This window comes from Brassica napus, chromosome C4 (genome assembly GCF_020379485.1).
Source record: "Brassica napus cultivar Da-Ae chromosome C4, Da-Ae, whole genome shotgun sequence".
In the NCBI taxonomy this organism is placed as follows: Eukaryota; Viridiplantae; Streptophyta; class Magnoliopsida; order Brassicales; family Brassicaceae; genus Brassica; species Brassica napus.
Genome location: NC_063447.1, coordinates 55,384,831 through 55,406,898, shown reverse-complemented (window position 1 = coordinate 55,406,898; position 22,068 = coordinate 55,384,831). Strand labels below are relative to the sequence as shown.

General features: G+C 34.6%; 3 protein-coding genes across 3 annotated transcripts; all 3 read right to left on the bottom strand.

Moving 5' to 3' along the window:
- Positions 1–4,034: 4,034 nt before the first annotated feature.
- On the bottom strand, positions 4,035–8,320 carry LOC106379132 (probable E3 ubiquitin-protein ligase ARI9). The gene is made up of 2 exons (XM_013819139.3): positions 7,021–8,320; positions 4,035–6,694 (listed from the first exon to the last, which is right to left on the bottom strand). Exons 1-2 carry the CDS (start codon positions 8,203–8,205, stop codon positions 6,383–6,385), a joined length of 1,497 nt encoding a protein of 498 aa, XP_013674593.1. The 5' UTR covers positions 8,206–8,320; the 3' UTR covers positions 4,035–6,382.
- BNAC04G42510D lies at positions 5,600–6,070 on the bottom strand. The gene has a single exon (XM_013817926.1). It carries the CDS (start codon positions 6,068–6,070, stop codon positions 5,600–5,602), a length of 471 nt encoding a protein of 156 aa, XP_013673380.1.
- Positions 8,321–12,892: 4,572 nt separating the features above from the next.
- LOC106379131 (probable E3 ubiquitin-protein ligase ARI11) lies at positions 12,893–16,423 on the bottom strand. The gene is made up of 2 exons (XM_013819137.3): positions 13,688–16,423; positions 12,893–13,374 (listed from the first exon to the last, which is right to left on the bottom strand). Exons 1-2 carry the CDS (start codon positions 14,870–14,872, stop codon positions 13,027–13,029), a joined length of 1,533 nt encoding a protein of 510 aa, XP_013674591.1. The 5' UTR covers positions 14,873–16,423; the 3' UTR covers positions 12,893–13,026.
- Positions 16,424–22,068: the final 5,645 nt, after the last annotated feature.

Below are 22,068 nucleotides of genomic sequence, written 5' to 3'. Positions count from 1 at the left end.
AATCAAAAAGAATTATCTAGGATGGCCATTACTATTTTATTTTCACAAAAGAGTCTTCAAAAAACAATGACTAAAAAAAATTTTATTGACAATTTAAAATACTATAATATCACTACGGTTAACTAAACTTATATTTGGGTCTACATTTAAAGGGGTGGATTTGAGGGAAAGGGGGAGGGGAAGGGGTGGAGTCTAAATTTTTTAAATAGTTTCAAAAGCAGTTTTGAATGTCAAAAAGAAAAAATTGAAAAAATAAAATATTATAAAAAGTTTGAATTTAAAAACTTATAATTCAAAATTATATAAAAAAAAATTTACTATTTTTTATTTTTTTATTATTTATATATCTATAAAGCAAATGCTAGAAGAATTTTTTATTTTTTTAATAAGATTTTTTTGTCATTTTTTCTTTGAATGTTTTTATTGTGACACAAACGTAAAATGACTATTTGACAGAATTGTCTAAATATCAATTTTGTGTGATGTTTTACAAAGTAATATTCAAGTCTGACGATGATAAAATTTTGATGGTACAAAAATATTTTATTAAGCATTTAATAAAAAAGTTTATTTGCCAAATAACCAAAAAAGGAAAATTAGATTTTTGAAGGGAGAATAGAGAGAGATATGATGATAAACTAGGAAAGAGGAATGCGATTTAGTTACTTATTGTATTTATGTTTTTTTGTTGTATATAAGGTGTAATTTCTCATTAATAAAAGGTTATTGAAATTACAACCAACCCCTTGTGAACAAACAAAAAACCGAAATTTTTTTACGTTTATAACCTCCGTAAGTCGTCTGGACTAGTTTTACTTAGAAATAATTTAAAAATTTTGTAAAAAATATTTTGATAAGTGAAAAATTGAAATCATGTAATTAACATATGTTTTAAGAGATATAAATTAAGATATAACAAAAGTTAATTGTTTTCAACATAGATGAGTGAAAGTAGTGAGTCATGATATTCTTTGGTTTAGGTTTTGCCAACATATGTCGTAGTATTGTATGTGTTCTTAGGGTTAGATTTTGGAATGCATATATGTTTTTTTGAAAACTTTAAAATTTACCTAAGTGTTTTTATTTCTGTGTATAGTAAACACTATTTAAGTATAACTACGGGTTTATAACGTGGTTAGTTAGTTAATTTAGTCAATTTAGTTTAGGGGTTAAATTTAGGGTATGGGAGTAAGTCGTCTGATGTACAGTATTCAACTGACGACTTACTAGTAAGTCGTCCAAACCGGACCAAACCTTTAATTTTACAATATACTTTTAAACCTAACCGGATTATTTACCGGCCATATATAAGGTGTTTTTTTTATCACCTTATCACACGCACTTTTAATGGCCGCGTGCCGGTCAGAGACTATCACCAGAGGCTGTTCATCAGATACACAACTAGCCAATTTTGTGAAAAACCATTCTCAAGAAGGTTCATCTTCAGCATCTACGATCCCAAAAGCCAATGGAAATATCTGAAAATTCTCATCTTGTGCGGCTGCAACTAACATAACACCTTCATATTTCCCACTTAGGTGAGTCCCATCCACCACAATGACCCTTCTCTGATACTTAAAACCTTTGATATAAGCTCCAAAAGAGAGAAATAAATACTTAAATCTATTGATAGAATCAAGTTCTATAGCCGTGATAGAATCGAGATTTGCTCGAGATATGATGGCAGACGCGAATACCCATCTTCTGCTGATCCTCTCAGCAATGTTTGTGCATATAAAAGTGCTCTGTATGAAGTGGTGTAATCAAGCGTCATGCCAAACATGTTCTTCATTGCATCAGTGATATGCTGCGGATTCAACCCATCAATGATTCCAACACGATCAATGAAAATCCTACCAACATACTTCGGAGTACAGTGTCTCCGCTGAGCGAGTCGGTCTCCCGCTGAGCATGTATGTTTTTCCACATACTTTGTTACCCAAAACGTGTTTGTCCCATGTTTCACACTCGCTCTGACCTTCCATTGATAACCACTAACCGGACATGTTGTCACAAAGAGAGTTTTCGTTGACTTGTATATTCTGAAGGAGAACTTAAACCTCACTACTGTCAACCGCAGCTCCGAAAGCAGTGCATCCTTGCTAACAAAACTCTGGTTGACATAGATACTGTTACCATTTGATCTTCCTCCTTCAATCTTTTCGATATCTTCAAAACACATATCATCATCTTCCTCATCCTCATCTTCAACATTTCCATAAACACTGTAATCCTCACCATTCTCGTTCGCTTCAGCAACAATAGAAATACCAGCATCCTCCTCCCCATCGTCCTCCTCCCCATCGTCCTCCTCCCCATCATGATTTTCATCTTCAACCAAATCATCATCATCATCTTCAAAACATTCATCAGCTTCATCAGCTTCATCATCTTCCCTGAACTCTGAAACCGTTTCCACCTTGCTACGGCTTGATACACAAAGCCGTACTCCATGCGTTTTGGTTATCTCGAGCAAGTTTCGAACTTGTCTATCACTTGTAACATGAATAGGAGGGGTGTCTGGAGCCTGCATCATTTCTGCTGGTAATGAGTAGGTTATCTCCACAGATTATGTGCTCATGTCCAGGTTATAATCTTCTTGAGCCATTGCAAGAAGTTCAGCATGTGTCGAACCTTCCCAAAAAAAAATGATTCTCGCTCCTTTGACATTATCAACCACAAAATCCCAACGGCAATCATTCAACAACCATTCTCCATACACTGCATGTAACTGACGCATCATCTACAAAAATTCAAAATAAAACACATTAGTAAACATAGAGAAAATGAAAGTTTACTAAACATTGACGCAGACGACATACCAGTAAGTCGTCTGGAAGACTTACCAGTAAGTCGTCCAAACAGGTCATTTTTGCAATTGAATTTTAAATAGGACGACTTACAAGTAAGTCGTCCAGCTTTGTTTGTTAAAAAAAAAACCTAGACGACTTACCAGTAAGTCGTCTAGGATAAATGAGTTAGTTTTGCATTTGACCGAATTGTATCAGATATTTGACTTTTCCGAGACGACTTACCAGTAAGTCGTCTCAGGGAAAACAAAAATTTCAATATTTTATTAAAGCTAGACGACTTATTTGTAAGTCTTCTCAGGTTAGTTTGCAATTCGAAAAAGAAACTTATATATTTAACTTTACCCAGACGACTTACTTGAAAGTCGTCCAGGCAGACGACGTACAAGAAAGTCGTCCGAGATAAGCAAGGTTTGACCATAATCTAGGAAATAAATCTGGACGACTTTGCTTATCATGGACGACTTTCAAGTAAGTCGTCTTACTTGACGACTTCTGCGTAAGTCGTATGGGAAAAGTTAAATATTTAAGTTTTATTTTCCAATTGCAAAAGTAACCTGAGACGACTTACAGATAAGTCATCCAGATTTAATAAAATATTGAAATTTTTTTTTTCCCGGAGACGATTTACTCGTAAGTTGTCCAGGAAAAGTCAAATATCTGACACAATTCGGTCAAATTCAAAACTAACTCATTTATCCTAGACGACTTATCAGTAAGTCTTCTAGGGTATTCTCTAGATTTTTTTTTTAACAAACAAAAATGACGACTTAAAATTAAGTCGTCCGTTTGACCAGAAGACTTACCCGTAAGTCTTCTACAGCCAGACTACTTACGGGTAAGTCTTCTACACAAACAGATCTGGAAAAAAAAATTCAATTTCATACCTTAAACTAGTGAGATGACTTCCTTAGCACACAAAGTCTTCTCCAACCACCCATAATCTCAAACGAAAGTAACCCACCAAGAATAGTATGCTTGAATGGCTCTATAAACCATAAAAAAATTTGAATCAAAAGCTTGAGTTTTTAGGATGAATATAGAGGCAAAGTGAAAGAGATGTTGTTTTTAGTTCATAACAAGTGGGAAAGAGAGAGTGTAAATCGATTTTAGGTGCATTAAGAGCTTCAAATTGGTTGTTCATGGTGGTTGGGTATTGATGACAATGGCAATCTTGTAATTACTTGAAAATGACGAGGGAGAGAGAGTAAAAATGTCATTTTTGGAAAAAAAAAAAAAATTTAATGGCATTTTCGTGAATATCATGAACTTGTGGGGTGAATATAACAAAAGAAAAATTCAAGAAAAACATGGATTAGTTTTAGGTTTTGCTTTGAGTTTTGAGTCAATCTTGCAAAAAACCTTTAAGAAAAAGGGAAATTGCATCTACTAGCTAAGAAAAAAAACAAAATTCACAATATGACTAAAATCTCATTCTCTCTCCCCGTTCTTTTTTCTTATCTCTCTCTACTCTCTCTCTTAAAAACTAATTTTAGTTTTTTTTTTGGTTATTTCACAAATAACCCCTGATAAAAACGTGTAAGGAAATTAGGTGGACTGGCGCCAAAAAATCGTTCTGTTTCTTTGTGGAGCATGTTTTTTCGTGTTATTATTTTGTAATTTATTTCAAAGGACTCCAAAAAAGTGTGGACCAGCTTAAAAGGTTATGGACAAAAAAAAATGCAAGGTTCACACGTAATATTTCAGCCTAAAAAGGTTAATAAAAATAAAATAAAAGATAAAAGAGAAAAAAAATGTTCGAGTTTTAGAATTCATGGATACACATGCCATAGCACTACAATGTTTTTCATTTTCTAATTGATCCATTTTTATTTTAATATCAAAGTTTGAATATATATAATTAAACTGTAGTAAAATAACATATTAGTTTGATTATATATATTATTAAAATAGAATCTCTTATCTATATTATTAAAGCAGAATCTCTTATACGATTCTTTTATTACTTTTTGAAGATAATTAAATTGCCATATCATTCCTCAAATTGATAAAACAAAACCCAAAGTGATTTAGTATTATATGTTAAAAACTCAATCTTTAAAAATTTTGGATGTAAACAAAGGCCAAACATTATTTATTTTATTTTTTTATTCAAAGCCAATTTAATTATATTAGTAAATCTGATATGTATTTTACATTGAGTTTTGAGAAAACAAAAAATATAAAAAATTCTATTAGTTTTAAAAACTTATTTATATTACAGTGCTAACTTATTAAAAATAGCAACTGAAAATAAGAATTTTCAAAAACAAAACCAAAACATACGGCATTATAAAATTTATCAATTTTTAATAGAATATGTTGTAAATTTTAAATCGTAGATCATAATCTCGCTTTAAAACATTAATAACATATTATAAAAAAATATTAATCTGAAATAAGATACTTAAAATATCTAAATCTCAAGTATAATCATCAAAACGCAAACGTTTAAGTATGAATATGATCTCGGACTTTTAACAAATATATATGATTATTATATAAAGTTATAAATCAAACAAATATTTCTATGCTTTGAAAGAACGGATCAAAATCTAGTATATTTATTAAAATTACTATATCGATGGAGGTGCTAAACTGGTAAGTTTAGTTTTCTCTTATGGAGCATCGAGTTCTCTCGGTTCCAATAAAACTCCTGCGTATCGAGACTAAATGATCGAGTTCCAGCTATATCGTTTGTTGGTCCGTCTAGACGTTTGAGTGATAAGAAAACTCCATATTGTTCTTTTTTTTTGATTCACGAACTTATATTAATGCATAAATGAGAGTTAGGTGCCAGGCACAAAGACTTCTTCCTCAACCAAACATTGTTTAGCTTGTCCAACATTGTTCTTTTCCCTTGATATCCAAGAGAAGGAGATTTCATCAAAATAACTAGAGAACCTACAAACATCCGAGATAATCCCATATAGTTCCGGTTGAGCCTCTCCTGAGGTGAGAGCTTTTATCAGTTGAGCAGAGTCAGATTCGCATCGCAGCCGTTTAAGTCCCCTTTCCTTGCATCTAGCCAGAGCCTCTCTCATGGCTAGTCCTTCTGCAGACAAAGCTGAACCAACAAAACGAGCAGTTAGAGTGAATTCAGCAGTTCCTTCGAGGGTTTTCACTGTCCAACCAAGACCAGCAGTTTGATTTGTAGCTCTCCAAGCCGCGTCTCTATTGACGACCGAACAGTTCGTTGCGACGGAGCTCGGGTTGGGATTTTGCGTGGCGGTGGTGATTTTCTTTTCTTGACTGTTCATCCATATTGTTCTGTTTTCAGATTTTCTAGCCCGAAGTTAATATAAATATCATTCACAAATATTGAAAGGATGAAACATGTACTCTTGGCATAGATAATTTTTGTAAGAAACGGCATTGGTTTTGGTTCACCCAAAATTAATGAAGCGGAGGCAAAGAGGATGCAATAATTAGAGTATAATGTAAACAACGACACAAACTCTTTGCACAAACACACATAAAACTGAAACTGAGAAACCTCAGTTACAACTTGCATCTTCCTTAGACCATTCTCACCAACTTTTATCTTATGGTAGAAGACAAAGAGTCTGTTGTTATTTTGCTCTCATTTGTTCTACATCAGCAAGACCATTCTCCAAAGCTTCCACCAGATTTTCGAAGTAGGTTTTGGTTACTCTAGTTAGGCCAGTCAATTTCATGCGGAAATCATTGAAATCTTTAGACGGATCTCCAGTTTCGCTTACAAACTGTCTAAACTCCACTTCAGCACAATGATGAAGCCTCTCCAAACCATCTTGAGCCTCCCCTTGCAAATACTCGAAAAATTCTTTCTTGGCATGTTCATGTTGAGGAAGGTAGTATCCATATGCAAATGTCCATTTCAAGACCCTCCTACATTCGATGATCTGCAATCGTAAAATGAATCACATAAAGACCTCCTTAACAAAAGTCTCACTTACGGTCTCAATAACTAACTCCCAAACGAGAATGATTGCAAGCTTTTACTAATCACACTTCTAAGAGAAATCACGCTTGCTATTCATCGATTCAACAAGATTTATCATGGAAAATATAATTGTGAAACCTTTGTTATAGTCTAGTTTTCAGTTAATCATGACATTTCACATTATATTCCATTCTGCATAAAGATTTAAGGAAAACAAATATACAATTTCTACACCAAGTTATAAATTAGTCTTAGTTATTTAATAGTATATATATACCTACTAACCTGAAGCCATGCATCTACAATGAATTGAAGCTGAGTTTCTGGTGTGTCTTGTTTGTCATTAAGCTGCTTAAGTTGCACTGATTGCAATTTCTCCAAGTCTCTCTTAGCCGTTAGCCTTGACGATTGATTGCTTGCCCATCTTTCATAATAATGCATGTATCTATACATGTCAGCTTTGACCATTTCTCTCTTGTTTTCAGCCTCATTATCACCACCCTTAAACTTGTTGCAATCCCCAGGACATGGAAATGCACGAAGACAGATCCAACAAAACTCAAAATGGCAAGGCGCTGAGCATGTCATATGGCTGCATCCCTGGTTCTTCTCGATCTGACGCTTGCATTTGGGACAAGGCTTCGTATTGGCTAGTATCCAAGTCGTGTTCTCGGATTCATCATTGTTCTTGAATATCCACTTCGACACCGTATCGCAGCCCACAGGACGGTGAGCATCTTCACTACAATTCCAACAAAAGTCATTAGAACACAAACAAGAAACGTCATAGTTTTCACTTCCTCTTCCAAAATCAACCGCGTATTCGCACCCTGGTGATGGACACCACTTTATCTTTTTTCCGCTGGATTCAACATAAGACCTAAAGAAATATCTATAATACTTCTCCTTATACTCTTCATTAGATATGAGCTTATCGATCATATCTTGACCAACCACAGCAGAACAAGAAGGCTCGGGACATGTAACCATCAAACAGCCAGGACCACCGGTGATTTTCGCAGTGATGTAACCGGTCCAACAAGTCATGCAATAAGGATGACCACAAGAAACAGTTGCAATGTCCTTTTGAAAATAGGACTCAAAGCAAATTCCACATATAATATTCGTGTGATTAAGATCAACGACAGGCTCCTTCACTATACCGACGGTTTTACGAACTCTCTCTTCATCGGTAAACCATTCATCTTCGACTTTGCTAGTACTCCACTGATAGTGAAGAAGCAAAGCGATCGATTCTGCTTGGCTTATAGAGAGAACCGTAGAAACTTGTTCAATATCGGTCCTTTGATGCTCGTGAATATCTTCTTCCTTGAGTATAACATAACTTAGCTGAGATGCAGAATCGTTGTCATTGTCTTCCTCGGCGAATCCAGGATCAACGTCGTCACCGTATAAATTATCTTCGCCTGATTCAATATCGAGCATGCCATCATCATCCGAATAATCCATGATCGATGGAGAGACAATAGCCCCTAAACGGTTTTGAGATTTATAGGAAGCAGACAAAACCCAAACCCTGTTCTTCTGTCTCGTGATAATTAGGGTTTCAATCTTTTCTTTTGGTGGGGGCTTACGAGTTCTCTCTTCTAAAATCATCTCGTTTTATAAGATTCCGTATCCACGTCGTATAAATATTTATGCAATGAAACTTCAACACGTGGGACGCATTATGTTTTAAGTAACGGCTGAAAAAGGAAAAGTCACAAACTGAAACGTATACAAGAAGAAGGAAACTGGTATATATTTTGTTCAAAAAAAACCATAGGTTTTGTTCTTAAAAACTAGATTTTTTTACTAATGTTTTCATTAATATTAAAAAGTACTAGGGGCATTGCCCGCGCGCAAGCGCGGAGTTGTGGACAGAGTTCTTGTTTCATCTCAATATTTGCTAGAGTTATTGTAGTTGTGAATTTTGCGTTTTGAGTTGTTTTTCAAGTTTTTTTTATTGTTATAGGGTTAGAGTTGTGATGATGAACTGTGTATGCATTGTTCTCCACTTATGAAGGACTAAACTGTATTAGTAATGTGATTGATATAGTTCGTGTTGTTGTTTGCTGTGTCACTGAGACTTATTGTTTGTTTGTCTTTTTAATTTGTTTCTTGTACTGTTGAGAGTGCATAAATTATATTAAAGTTGTTGAGAGTATCTTTTGTTTCTGGATATTTTTTCTCCAATTTAGTTTTGTAAGTTGTGTGTATTAATTAATAATTTTTATTATCCTTATTATGTTTGTTATATGTTTTTATTTTAATTTTAAACTTGTTACCCTTACCAGACCTTTAAAACAAATACATGAAGACTTGTAGAAATAACTATAAAATGAGTGATAGTTCTGAGTATTTGGGCTTTAATGAGTTTTAAACGAATTTATGTATTTCTCATAAGAAGACAATAGCATTAGCCTATTGACATTGGGCATGTAGGCTATTTTTATAAGACAAGAGGAGTGAGCAGGTGGAGCTGTTGTTGCCGCCTTTGTGTCTGTCGGGATTGTCTCTTGTATCTCCTGTTGTGGCTGTATTTGTTTATCTTTTATTTGATGGGTAATATGTAAACAAAAATCATTGTTAGTTGTATTTATCAGAGTTCATAACTTACTATGTTTTTTTTGTTTAGGTAATTTCGTTGATCTTGGTTGTCGTCTTCGTCTTCTTCGTTGCGAAAGTAAGTTTGTAAATTGTTAAATAGCTGGCTGTGTAGTTTGTATTTGTTTAGCTGACTCGATGTATGTGTCGTTGCGAAAGTAAGTTTGTAAATTGTTAAATAGCTGGCCGTGTAGATTGTATTTGTTTAGCTGACTCGATGTATGTGTCGTTGAGTTTTAGTTGAGGTGATTGGTCTGGTATATTTGTTTTGAAGTTTATTTCTAAGATTAGACAAAAAAGAGAGTTGGTCATTAATGATTCGTCTTTTTTGGAATTCTAGTTTTTGGTGTTTTGATTATTTGGGTTGTTGTGGTTTCTTTTAAGCTGTAAAATAAAGGTTTGTGTAAAAATAGTTTGATAAGTAAGGGAGATAAATAGACGACCACAAAATTTGGATAGGAAATATTTTTTAATTATTGATGTTAGAACAATATAGATAATAATATAAAGAGAATTGTGTGATTGTTTCTTACGGATCAATGAGGAGACGGAAAACGACTCGAGTTGTTTCTTTGCTAAGGTCAGAGCCTTGGACAGAACGGATTTGTCCAACCACATCTGCGAGTTTAAATATCAGTTATGATTATAAACTGAGATGCAATATGATAATATAACTGAGAGTTCTAGGTTTGTGTCGCAATCACTTGGAAATTGTCAAACAGTCTAATTATGACTGGAGATTGATCTCAGAAGCACCCGTGATGAATAATAGTTGGTAAGATGAAACGAATGAGGAATGGATGATCAATTATCTTGTACATGCTTGAGCACCTAGAAACCTCAAAACGATCAACTTTCACAATAGAACCGGCTTTCAAAGATGGCATGTAATGATTAGCACGTCCGGCGGGAATAAACCCATGAATAACGGAATCTGCAAATAATATTATTTAACAAAGAATCAGGAAACCAATTAAAAACAATTCTATTACATAAGTGTGATAAATCGAAAATTAACTTACATTTTCATCAAGGAAGAGAACCGTGATTCCCATAAACTCACTGTCTTTCTTGAAGTTCAAGGAATCCCATAAGCGAGGAGGTTAGAGGCTATGCTCTGACTACTACGACCAACACGGAGAGACTCGAAGGTTGAGTGACGGATGCCGGGAACGCCGGTTTGAGGAACTGGAGAGACAGAGAGACATTTTCTAGAAGATCGTTAAAGCTAAGATGAATCAATGAGTTTTGTGGAGATGCAGATTGGGTTCATCAAAGATGAGAATCATATATTTAGGGTTTACAGAAAGGCTACAAATCAGGAACATTTAAGATCAAACGATTTAAGATGGGGAGATGAAGAGTTCACCGGTGAAAAAATAGATTATGAACAGACACACAACGCAACTCTGTAACTCAGACTTGTCTAAGACAATGTTTAAAAGAACCCTAACTCATGTTAAACGAAGACAGTTTACAATTTGGAAAAACTATAATTGTTGTTTTTTTCATATAACGTGATAAACCTCATTTAAAAATGAAACTCATAATATACTTGTAGGCCCGGCCCACAGAGAAAACCGAAGAAGCAAAGGTTTTCGATCTTCATAAATATATATTAGTTTCGGACATTAATGTACAAAGTATCCTTTAGTTTAGTGGTATAAATGTTGGTGTTTATGACTTAATAACCCGGGTTCGAGCCACATGCTTGACATTTTTTCACATTTTTTAAAAGTGGGACTCACTCACCTGCTAACGTGGCGGCTCAGGAATGAGGCAACTGCCTCATTATATTATAGATTTGCTCTACGGAGTTAAGTCTAACCCAAAAAAGAACTATATATGCGTCATCAGATCTGACAGACGGACAATTTTCATTTTTGGGAAAAGAAAAAGTATATTTTAGACTATATCTGAGTGAATTAGTTTAAGTAATGCTAAAGATATTTAAGACCTTTGTTCAGAAACTATAGGTTTTGTTCTAAAACTATAGATTTTCACTATTATCAACCAAAATACAAAATACAAAATCTTTGAAAAAGATTACGAATACACCAAATATATTAGCGCAACTAAAACGTACCATACGTAAAAGTTGGATGGAACATAATCGAGTAATGCTTGACACAAAAATATGTAGTGTGGGGTCTGGTAATCCAGTAGAATTTTGCAAACAATCTAAGTGTACATCTATAGAGTTTAACGTCTTTGAAGGAGCTGTACTAAAGCAGCAGATTGCCTAACCGCCTCCGCCTGTCACGTCCTCTGATTCCTTTCGGGATCTCATCCGCTCCTAAGCTTTTCCTAGACCTCTAATCTTTTTTGCAGGTTTCCCGCTTTAAAGTGTCCTCTAGGTCTTCGAGTGCCAATTGCTGACATTTTGATCTCCATGTTTAGCCTTAGTCTTCATAGATTAGGCCTAACTATGTATCTAAGAATCTTTTTTTATCTTTTTTGGGGGATCATTAGGTAGCATTTGCTAGTTTTAGCAGATTTAGATCCAAACTTTTGTATCTCAATGCCATTTCTACTAAATGAATTCACATTTTGTCAAAAAAAAAAGACATGTACGCGGACGACTGTTTCTGGGTAATGATATATATGTTGAGAGGCGGATCCACGTGTATGTATATAGAAGGGTGATCAGCTAGCAACACATCTTACTATGGCTGATCCCTTAAACCCGGGTTCGACTCTACTGCCTATTTTACTTCTTTTTGTCTGGATTTAAAGTCCATTTAACTTTTGAACCATGTTTAAAAGGATCCTGAGTACGCCACTGTATATGATGATGTATTGATGTTAAAAAAGTAATTTTTTTGTTTAGTGTCTAAATTCGTATGGAGACTTCAAAATTAGTGACAAAATCTCTAATTATATGGAGGCCCTTCACATAAGATTCATTCTTCTTCCTCGTTCTTTTTTTAGAATCAGTTGCTTTTGACTTCATTCTCTTCTTCTGCATCTCATCAATTATCTGAATTTTGTTTTATCAGGTTTGTTTAACTAGAAGATGGTCGGAATTTGGTTTTATAAAAAACAAAGGCATTCCACATTTTTTGTTTTCTACAATTTTTTCTGTGATCTTGCATTGAATTTCTAATCTATTATCTAAATAGAGTTTGGGACTGAAAATGATTTACCTTGATAAAACATGTTTTTCTTTGCACGTTATTCTATAATATGAGTTTCAAAGGCTAGAAAAAAAAAGTGGTGGAACGACCCGACCCAAGTAAAAACAAGTTATGGATGGCCGATGGAAAAATTAAGCCCGCAGAGGAATTACATTTACCATAGACCAAACCTGAGCAAGCGGACTTGAGAAGCCTCGAAGTGCCTCCTCAGTGAGAGGAGGAGAGGGCTAACTTGAAAAAGGTATCTCAAACTCTGGAAGAGAGCTTTCATCAAGCTCCAATAACCAAAGAGGACCCGAGAGAAACTATCAAACCCGTCAGATAGAGCAAGAAAACCAAATTTACTGTTCTCTAAATTTTTGCCAAAGCAAGATCAGGGCTTCATAAGTCAAATAAGAGTGCAAATTCTAGTATGCTAAATAATTATTAGGAAATAAGGTTTAAAAAGTCACAGATTCTACATCCTCGCCACAAAAAAAAAAACATAAAACACAGATAGTACATGAACCAAGAGATCTCAGTAATCACTTGGATCTTTTTAATACCATTATACCAACTTTTGTCTTTTATTAGAGTCTGTTGCCGATTTGGTCTCATTGGGTTCCACATCAGCAAGACCATTCTCCAAAGCTTTCACAAGATTTTCGAAATATGTTTTGGTTACTTTAGTCAAACCAATTAACTTCCTCCTGAAATCTTCGAATTTTTTAGAGAAATCTTCAGTTTCCTTGACGAGCTCTTGGAACTCCAACTCTGCACAATGATGTAGCCTCTCCAAACCAACTTCAGCTTCTCCTTGTAAATACTCGAAAAATCGTTTCTTGGTACTTTCCTGCTCAGGAAGGTAGTACCCATATGCATATGTCCATTTCAAGACCCTTCTGCACTCGATGATCTGCAAACGCAAGATCAAGTACACGAGCCACAGATTTTCTTTTGAGAAAAATGTTATAATACAAACCAACTAGAGCCTCATTACTAACTCTCATATATAACGTTTTTACTATTCACTCCTTTTCTTTAGTTAAATAATGTTTTATGCTCATTGGTTTCAAGAATTAAGGTTTTAGAAATATATTTTTTTGAAGCCGACATTGATCTACGTACTTCCGATCTTATTCTATTCCAACCTTCCATTATTCTACATAACTTGTCTTCAGTTAAATGTTACCAAAGTCTTGGTTATTTAAATACATGTATTCACTAACCTGAAGCCATGCCTCTACGGTGAATTGGAGCTGAGTTTCCGGTATGCCATGTTTGACACTAAGTTTCACAAGCTGCACCGATTGCAATTTCTTCAAATCTGCCATAGCCATTACCCTCGAAGATTGATTGCCCACCCATCTTTCGTAATAATGCATGTATCTATCGATTGCCTTTTTCGCCATTTCTCGCTTAACTTCAGTCTCACCCCTAAAGTTGTGGCAAGACTTGTGATTATTCAGTGGATCCAGACAAGCCCAACAGAATCTATGTTTGCAAATGGAGCATCTCATATGGTTGCATCCTTGGTTCTTCTCGATCTGACGTTTGCAACTAGGACAAAGCTTTGTATTGGCAAGTATCCAAGTCGTGTTCTCGGATTCATCATTGTTCTTGAATATCCATTTCGCCACTGTGTGGCAGTCCACAGGGCGGTGAGCATCTTCACAGCAGTTCCAGCAAAATTCATACGAACACAGACAAGAGACATCATAGTTTTCACTTTCACCTCCAAAATCAACAGCGTATTCGCATCCAGGCGACGGGCACCATTTTATCTTCTTCTGGCTCGATTCGATATAAGACCTAAGAAAATATCTGTAATACTTCTCCTTATCCTCTTCCTTGGTTACAACACTATTGATCATATCTTGACCAACCACAGCAGAACAAGACGGCTCAGGACATTGAACCGTCAAACATCCCGGGCCATCGTTAATTTTCGAAGTGATGTAACCAGTCCAACAAGTCTTGCAATAAGGATGACCACAAGAAACCGTTGCAATATCCTTCTGAAGAAATGAATCAAAGCAAATCCCACATTCAATGTTCACTTTGTCGTTAAGATCAACAACTGGCTCCTTCAATAAACCTACGCTTTCACGGACTTTTTCTTCATCGGTAAACCATTCATCTTCAATTCTACTAGCACCCCACTGGTAGTGAAGAAGCAAAACGATCGCTTCGACTTGGCTTATAGAGAGAACAGTAGAAACTTGTTCGATATCGTTCCTTTGATGCTTGCGAATGTCTTCTTCGTTGAGAACTACGTAACTTAGCTGAAATGTGGAATCCTTGTCCATGTCTTCCTCGGCAAAACCAGGATTGCTGTCGGCCGCATCGTCACTGTATAAATTATCGTCACCTGATTCATTATCGAGCATGCCATCATCATCAGAATAATCCATGATCGAGTACTGTGCAAAACCCTAAGAAGATACGGGACTAAATCCCCATTTCTTCTCAGAGGCTCGGAGCTAGGGTTTAGCTCAACAAAGTTCTCTCTCTTTTTTTTGGTGGCTGACAATCTCTCTCTTCTAGTCATCTCGCTTTAATATAGGCTTCCGTATCCACGTAGTATAACCAATCACTTATGTACACGGGTGACCTTTAAAGCTTTGAGTAACGTCTGAAGAACGAAAACTCATAAGTCCCAACTAATAGCCGCTCGCCACGTATGTAACTGAAACTTTATACTATAGAAGTACCTAAAAATCAACACTAATATGTTTTCGACCCAAAAAAAAAAAAAGAAAATCAACACTAATATGGATCTCATTGGTAATAGCTGCAGGTTTAAAAGATTTGCGGTAGAAAAAAATCTGTAAACTTTTTGATGTGGTTTTAGATTTTATTACTTTAGAATTTTAAGAAAAACTTTAAAAAACTGCTCTGAATTTTTGGCTCTGTAGAGTACTTGTACAGTTGTAAGTTATTTCAAGAGTTATGATTTTGAAATCTACTTTATTAAAACAAGAGTACACTTATAGAATAACCCTAAAAGTTACACAATATTTACGGCCAAATGCCATTGAGAATTAAATTAGTCTCACATTAAAAATGATTGTCTTTTCCACATATTCATTGTTTTCCTAAAATAACTCAAACGAATTGCAAACCAGGAAACAAATTATTAATATATAACTCAAGCGAACTACATTGTTTTCCTAAATGTGATTTCCACGACCATAATAAAGGAACTACATCAATTTAGAATCCAGAATATTAAAACAAGCACAAAATCTTTGATTTACGCCTATAATAAAAGAACAAGCATAAAATCTTATATAAACATTTACGGAATAAGCACGAGATCTTATCACGTTTTTACATTTTTTTTTTTACTTTTCAAAATTACTTCATTAATTTTATTTACCATTATAATTCAATGTCATTTATTTTACGTATTAACCATAATAATTCACGTGTTTAAATGAAATTACTCCATTAGTGACAAGAAGTCAAACCGGTTAACAAATTTATTTTTATTTGTTTACTAAATCATTTAGACATGGACATTCATGTATTCGTTCAGATACATATCAGTATTTATGGATATCGAGTTTTTGGATTTAAAGTTAAACTATGTTTGGGTATTAAAAATTTTCGAACAGGGTTCAAGTTGGATTCTTCCGGATCCGGATAAGTTTGTAGGAACCTAAAAATATCTAAATAACTTATATGTTTTAAGAATATCACTAAACAATTTACAAAAATGTAAAAATCAAACCCGCACGGATGTGCGGGTCAAACTCTAGTTTTTATTAAAGCTTGATTGATGTGAATTTAGTGCTGTAGAAATAAATGGGGATGTGGACCAGCACCTACAGCCACTACCAATCACACCCTATATTACATTTTTGAGATTTAGCTAATGAATAATATCCTACTAGGATAAGATCCGCGCCTTGCGCATGATGACTTTATATGAAAATTATTTAAGAAATATTGTATGAAAAAATAAAATTTCAATTTTTGATTGAATTAATATTTTTGGCCCTTAAACAATTATTTTTATTTTTTTGTTGATTATATAATTTGTTTACTGATGAACTGATCATATTTTTTAAAATATTTCAGGTCAAAAAATCACTTATTGCATAAAAACTTAATGTCTAGGCCAAAAATGCATCTTTTTAATCTCGGGCCTTCTATTTGGTCATAATGAAAATTATTTTTTCATTACAATATGTCTAAGTAACTATGTCAGCTCAGTTTTATACCATGATTTAGAAATTTATAAGTTAATTATGGTTATGAGAAGTTTACGTTCACGTGCCAATCCTATCTATCTTCAATATTTTTTCTTTTTTTTGTGTCGCTTTTTTAATTTTTTATTATTGCTAGATATAAATATTGACTTTGGAGTTTATTCTCATTTTGTGTTTTGTTTTGGACTAAGATTTAAAAAATATTTAAGATTTTAAATTATTAAACAAATACATACTTACTTACCAAGGAGGTGTTATTGGTTTATATATTTTAATTGATTTAGAAATCCATAAATCCAGGTAAATTATACATAATTTTAAATTATTTCGGATTAATATTTACAAATCCGGAGGTTTTCCCTCGGATTTGAGTCTTTGTATTTTAACAAAAAAATCTATACAAATCCATTCAAATCTTTCATGAAATCAAATCTATTATTAAATCTGTATGATTGAATAACAACTGATTTAGATTAGAATTTATAAATCATTAAACCAATAACACATGATTTCAATACAGATTTTAAAATCATGGAACCAATGACACTAAATTTAGTTTGAATTTTCAAATCCATTAAAATACACTCACCCCCACCAAAGCATACAGATGTGTGCAATATTTAGAAAATTATAGATAAAGTAAAAGGAAATAATATATGCAAATGACAGATTGTCATTTGTGTCTACGTATTTTAGTATAAATGTGTATATTTGAACTTTAAGAAAGTTTCACTTAAGAATGATTTATACTCGGGTATAGTAATTTACCTATTTGCATGTTAAGAGAGTCAGAACTGCCAAAGATTTATATGTAATGTATATTATAACAATTTTTTTTTCCTTTCACATGCTACACATATTTTATTACTATATACTCCATCCGTTTCATATTAAGTGTCGTTTTAGAAAAAAAATTTCGTTACAAAATAAGTGTCGTTTTCGATTTTCAATGCAAAATTTATTAATTTTACGCAAAATTTACTTTTCTAATGGTTGAAATATGGTTAGGTGTATAGGTAATAGTGTTTTTTTATATAAAATGTACAAAATTAATTGTTTTCTTAATCCGTGTGCCGAAATCTAAAACGACACTTATAATGAAACGGACGGAATAATAGTTACTATATTAGATTTTAATATTATAAAATCTGCAATTAAAATTAAAAAAAAAACAAAATTCAAAACTGGAAGCGTGTAAACCGAACTTTATACTTTTCAAAAGTCAAACTCAATTGGACTAAATAAAATTCAGTTACAGTATTTTAGCTATTTTCAATATTTATGGCCTATTTTAATTTATCAATATCCCATAAACTATATTTGCGAAGTGATTTTACCATATGTCTTTTATACAATCAATTTCACTAAACAAATATGACATGACTACTAAAATTGATGACATGGTTTCCGAAAAAATATGACATGGATAATTTCATTTAATGTTGATTTATATTTTTGGCAAACTTATTAGAAGATGGTAATAATTCATATATTACGTTTAATATTGATATTTCTTTTTTGTTAATTTTTTAAAAATATGGTAATACCTCATACATCATCTATAAATAAATATATTCATATATAACATTTGTTATAAATCAATTGGTGGATGTCCATAACCGGTCCGGTCCATAACCGGCCCATACACTTAGAGAGAGAGACGGCCTAACCCTAGAGAGAGAGAGGCGGCCGCGAGACTTGGAGAGGAGAGAGAGGCGGCTACAACTTGCATATTTCCTAATCCGTTTATGTTTATGATTTGTAATATTTCCTATTATTGTATTTCCATATATCTCTCTTGTAACCCATATATAAAGGGAATACTTATTCATTAATAAGATACAGAAACATTCAGCTCTAAATCTATTGTTTCACAACACGTTATCAGCACGAAACTCTAACACCCTGAGCCTAAAACCTAATCAATAAAACCCTTAACCTAAACCTAACCGGCGATCGCATCTAACCCTATCCTCGATCGCGTCTCTTGTTCCTGCAAGGTGTTCCAGCTCGTGTCCACCTGATCAGCTCCAGCCCCAAGACGTTCCTGATCCTAGACGACCTCAGCTTCCCGTTCACATCAGAGCCGCTCGTGATCCCAACTGCAACAGCTCACGTTCCCCGATCAGCCGCTCGCAACCTCAGCACCATTTGCGACCCGATAGGAAGCAGCCAGCTCGCATCTGTTCCAGCTCGCTGTCCATCTCGAGGTTCTCTCTTGGTGGTCCGGTTTCTAGAATCTACTAACCTAAGGTAATTCGAATTCTAAGAATATGAATCGAATCTGGTTGATTGTAAAGAATGAAACCCTAAAATATAATCTCTAAGATAAAGCCATAGGACAATAGATCAAAACCCTAGATGAGTAAATCGAAGCTCTAAAAGTTCGATGAGTAAATTGAAGCTCTATAAGTTCGATCCTCAAACCCTAAAAACGAGATTGATCCAGTGATCAATTAAAATCAGAACATTAAAGGTTTTGAATCTCAAATCAAATCTCTTTGATCAAATATCAAATTTTCGAAAATCACTAAACCCTAATTCAAAAAATATTGATTGATTAAAACTTATTGATTGATTGAAATTGAATTGATCATCCTGAATTTGAAATTGCTTGTTAATCAAATCGAAACCCTAAAAACCCTAATTCTGAAAATCGATTTTGATTGTTTGAAATTAAACATTGATTGGTTGATTTGATCTCCTAGAACTATTGTTAGGAATGTTTAAACTCGAATCTAATTGTTTGGCTTGTTTAAACTAAAACCATAATGACCTAGTTTAAGATTATTTTAAATCGAAATCTAAAACTACATAATAGGTTAAACTGTTCTAGATTTGATCATACTCGTGGCTGTGTGGCCTTATTGCATTCATACCATAATAATCTGATCATATTGATTGATTGCAATTGCACTTAGAACTTATTCTAGAAATGGTATTGAATCAAACCAAATAGCTGTGTGGCTTGTTCTGTTTCTTGGCAGAGAGGTTTCTTGTTTTGTTTGCATCACGTATGAACTGATATAAACCATGTTAGGATTGCAATTACATGTTAAACTAAATGCATAAGAGTTAACTGATTGCATACTTGGCCGTGCGGCTTGCTTATTGGCCGAGAGACATAGATCTTGGCCGTAAGGCTTGATTGATTGTTTGAACATAAAACCCTAATCGTTTAAACACTAAAACTTATTCCTAAAAGATCTAAAAAATATTTCAGATGTCGAAAATCAATAACATGGATTTTGCTGCCCTAAATCTCTCTGGAGATAATTACCTTTAGTGGGCGCTTGATGCTAAGATCATCCTGAAATCCAAGGGTCTCGGTGAATGTATCACCGAGAACAATAATGCCAATGAAAAGGATCGTTATAGAGCCATCTTGATCATTCGTCATCATCTAGCTAAGAGTCTCAAAGATCAATATCTAACCATTGAGAATCCACTAGATCTTTGGACTGGATTGAAATCGAGATATGATCACCAGAGAACGGTGATCTTACCAAAAGCTCGGTTTGATTGGACAATCTCATGATCCAAGACTATAAGTCTGTAGACGAGTATAACTCTGCATTGTTTAAGATCGTTTCTAAAATGAAACTGTGTGGTGAAAGTATTACAGATGAGGATATGCATGAGAAAACTTTTTCCACTTTCCACACAAGCAATTTATTGTTACAACAACAATACCGTGAGAAAGGTTTCAGAACCTATGCTGATCTTATTTCTTGTTTCTTGCTCGCTGAGCAGAACAATAAATTACTAATGAGAAACAGTCAGATGAGACCTCTTGGATCAGCTCCACTACCTGAATCACACACGATAGAGGACAATAAAGAGTCCAACCACGTTCAAGGAAATGGCAGCATGGCCGTGGTCGAGACATATCGAACGAACGTGGCCGCGGTCGAAGATCTTTTGGCCGCGGGCGAGGGAATGGTCGGGACCATGGACGAGATCGTGGCTCATTTGGAAGAGGCCATGGTCGCGGCCGTGGATCTACATTCAAACTCCAACACTCGACCAAATCATCAGACAAATCCGTGTGTCATAGGTGTGGAATGAGCAATCATTGGGCTAAGACTTGTAGGACTCCCAAGCATCTAGTTGACCTCTATCAAGAGAGTTTGAAAGGGAAGAATCCTGAAGCCCATATGACATATCAAGATGATGAAAATGATTTCGATCATGAAAAGGACGATCTTATGGATTATGAAACTTCAGATTGTCTTAAAGACTGAAGTTTGATTTCGACATTTGTAATCTAAATTTTGGTGTTCTTTGATTTGGTGTTTTCATTTCCAATGTTGTCATTTCTTTGAAACTTAATAATAAATGAATGGTTTTTATAAATGAAGTCTCTAAGCCACACGATCTTAAAAGACAAAAGATACTTCATAAACCTAACTCTGAAAAAAACGCCAACATCTCCACCATTCCGGGTATAGCTAGTCTCATAGAGGGTCATGGCCAGGCTAACATCCTGTTGCCTATGGGTACACATCTTGAGATGTAAGATGTCCTGTATTCACCCAAATCTAAGAGAAGTCTATTAAGCTTCAAAGACATTCGAATGAATGGCTTTCATATTGAAACCACAGACGAAGGAAACAAAGAATCCCTGTAAATCTTTGATATCGTCCATGGCAATAAGAAAGTTTTAGAATCCATTCCCGCACTATCTACTAGTCTTTGCCATGCTAAAATCAGTATGATCGAAGTCAATGCCACTTTTAACAAAGAAGCAATCGACAATTTCACTCTAAACTCAAACGGCCATTCTCTTAAAGAGAAACGAATCATCCCTAAGTACCTATCTTGTGTTGCTTGTTCCCAAGGGAAACTCATTTCTAGGCCATCACCAGTTAATGTCACTAAGGAAATGATAAATTTGGCATTTGCCAGGTTACTTGCTCAGATAATTTGATTACGAGCTCATTTCCAGACTATACGTCTTGGTAATACTGGTGAATTCACTTCCCAAGCGTTTAATAATTACTGTATGTCCATGGGGGTAAGTGTGGAACACTCCGTGGCACATGTACATACACAGAACGGCTGGGCCGAATCATTTATGAACCGCATACAGCTCATAGCTCGACCATTACTCATGAGGTCGAGACTTCCGGTCTCAGCGTGGGGACACGCGGCCGATATTCCCCATTATAATTTCTTACGGGTCACGAGCCAGACATTTCCCATCTAAAGACATTCGGCTATGCCGTTTATGTTCCAATTGCTCCACCACAGAGAACAAAGATGGGACCTCAAAGGAGGATGGGGATATATGTTGGATTTGATTCCCCCACAATTTTAAAGTATATCGAGCCAACTACGGGTGATCTGTTTAAAGGCCAGATACGCTGATTGATATTTCAATGAATCCGAAC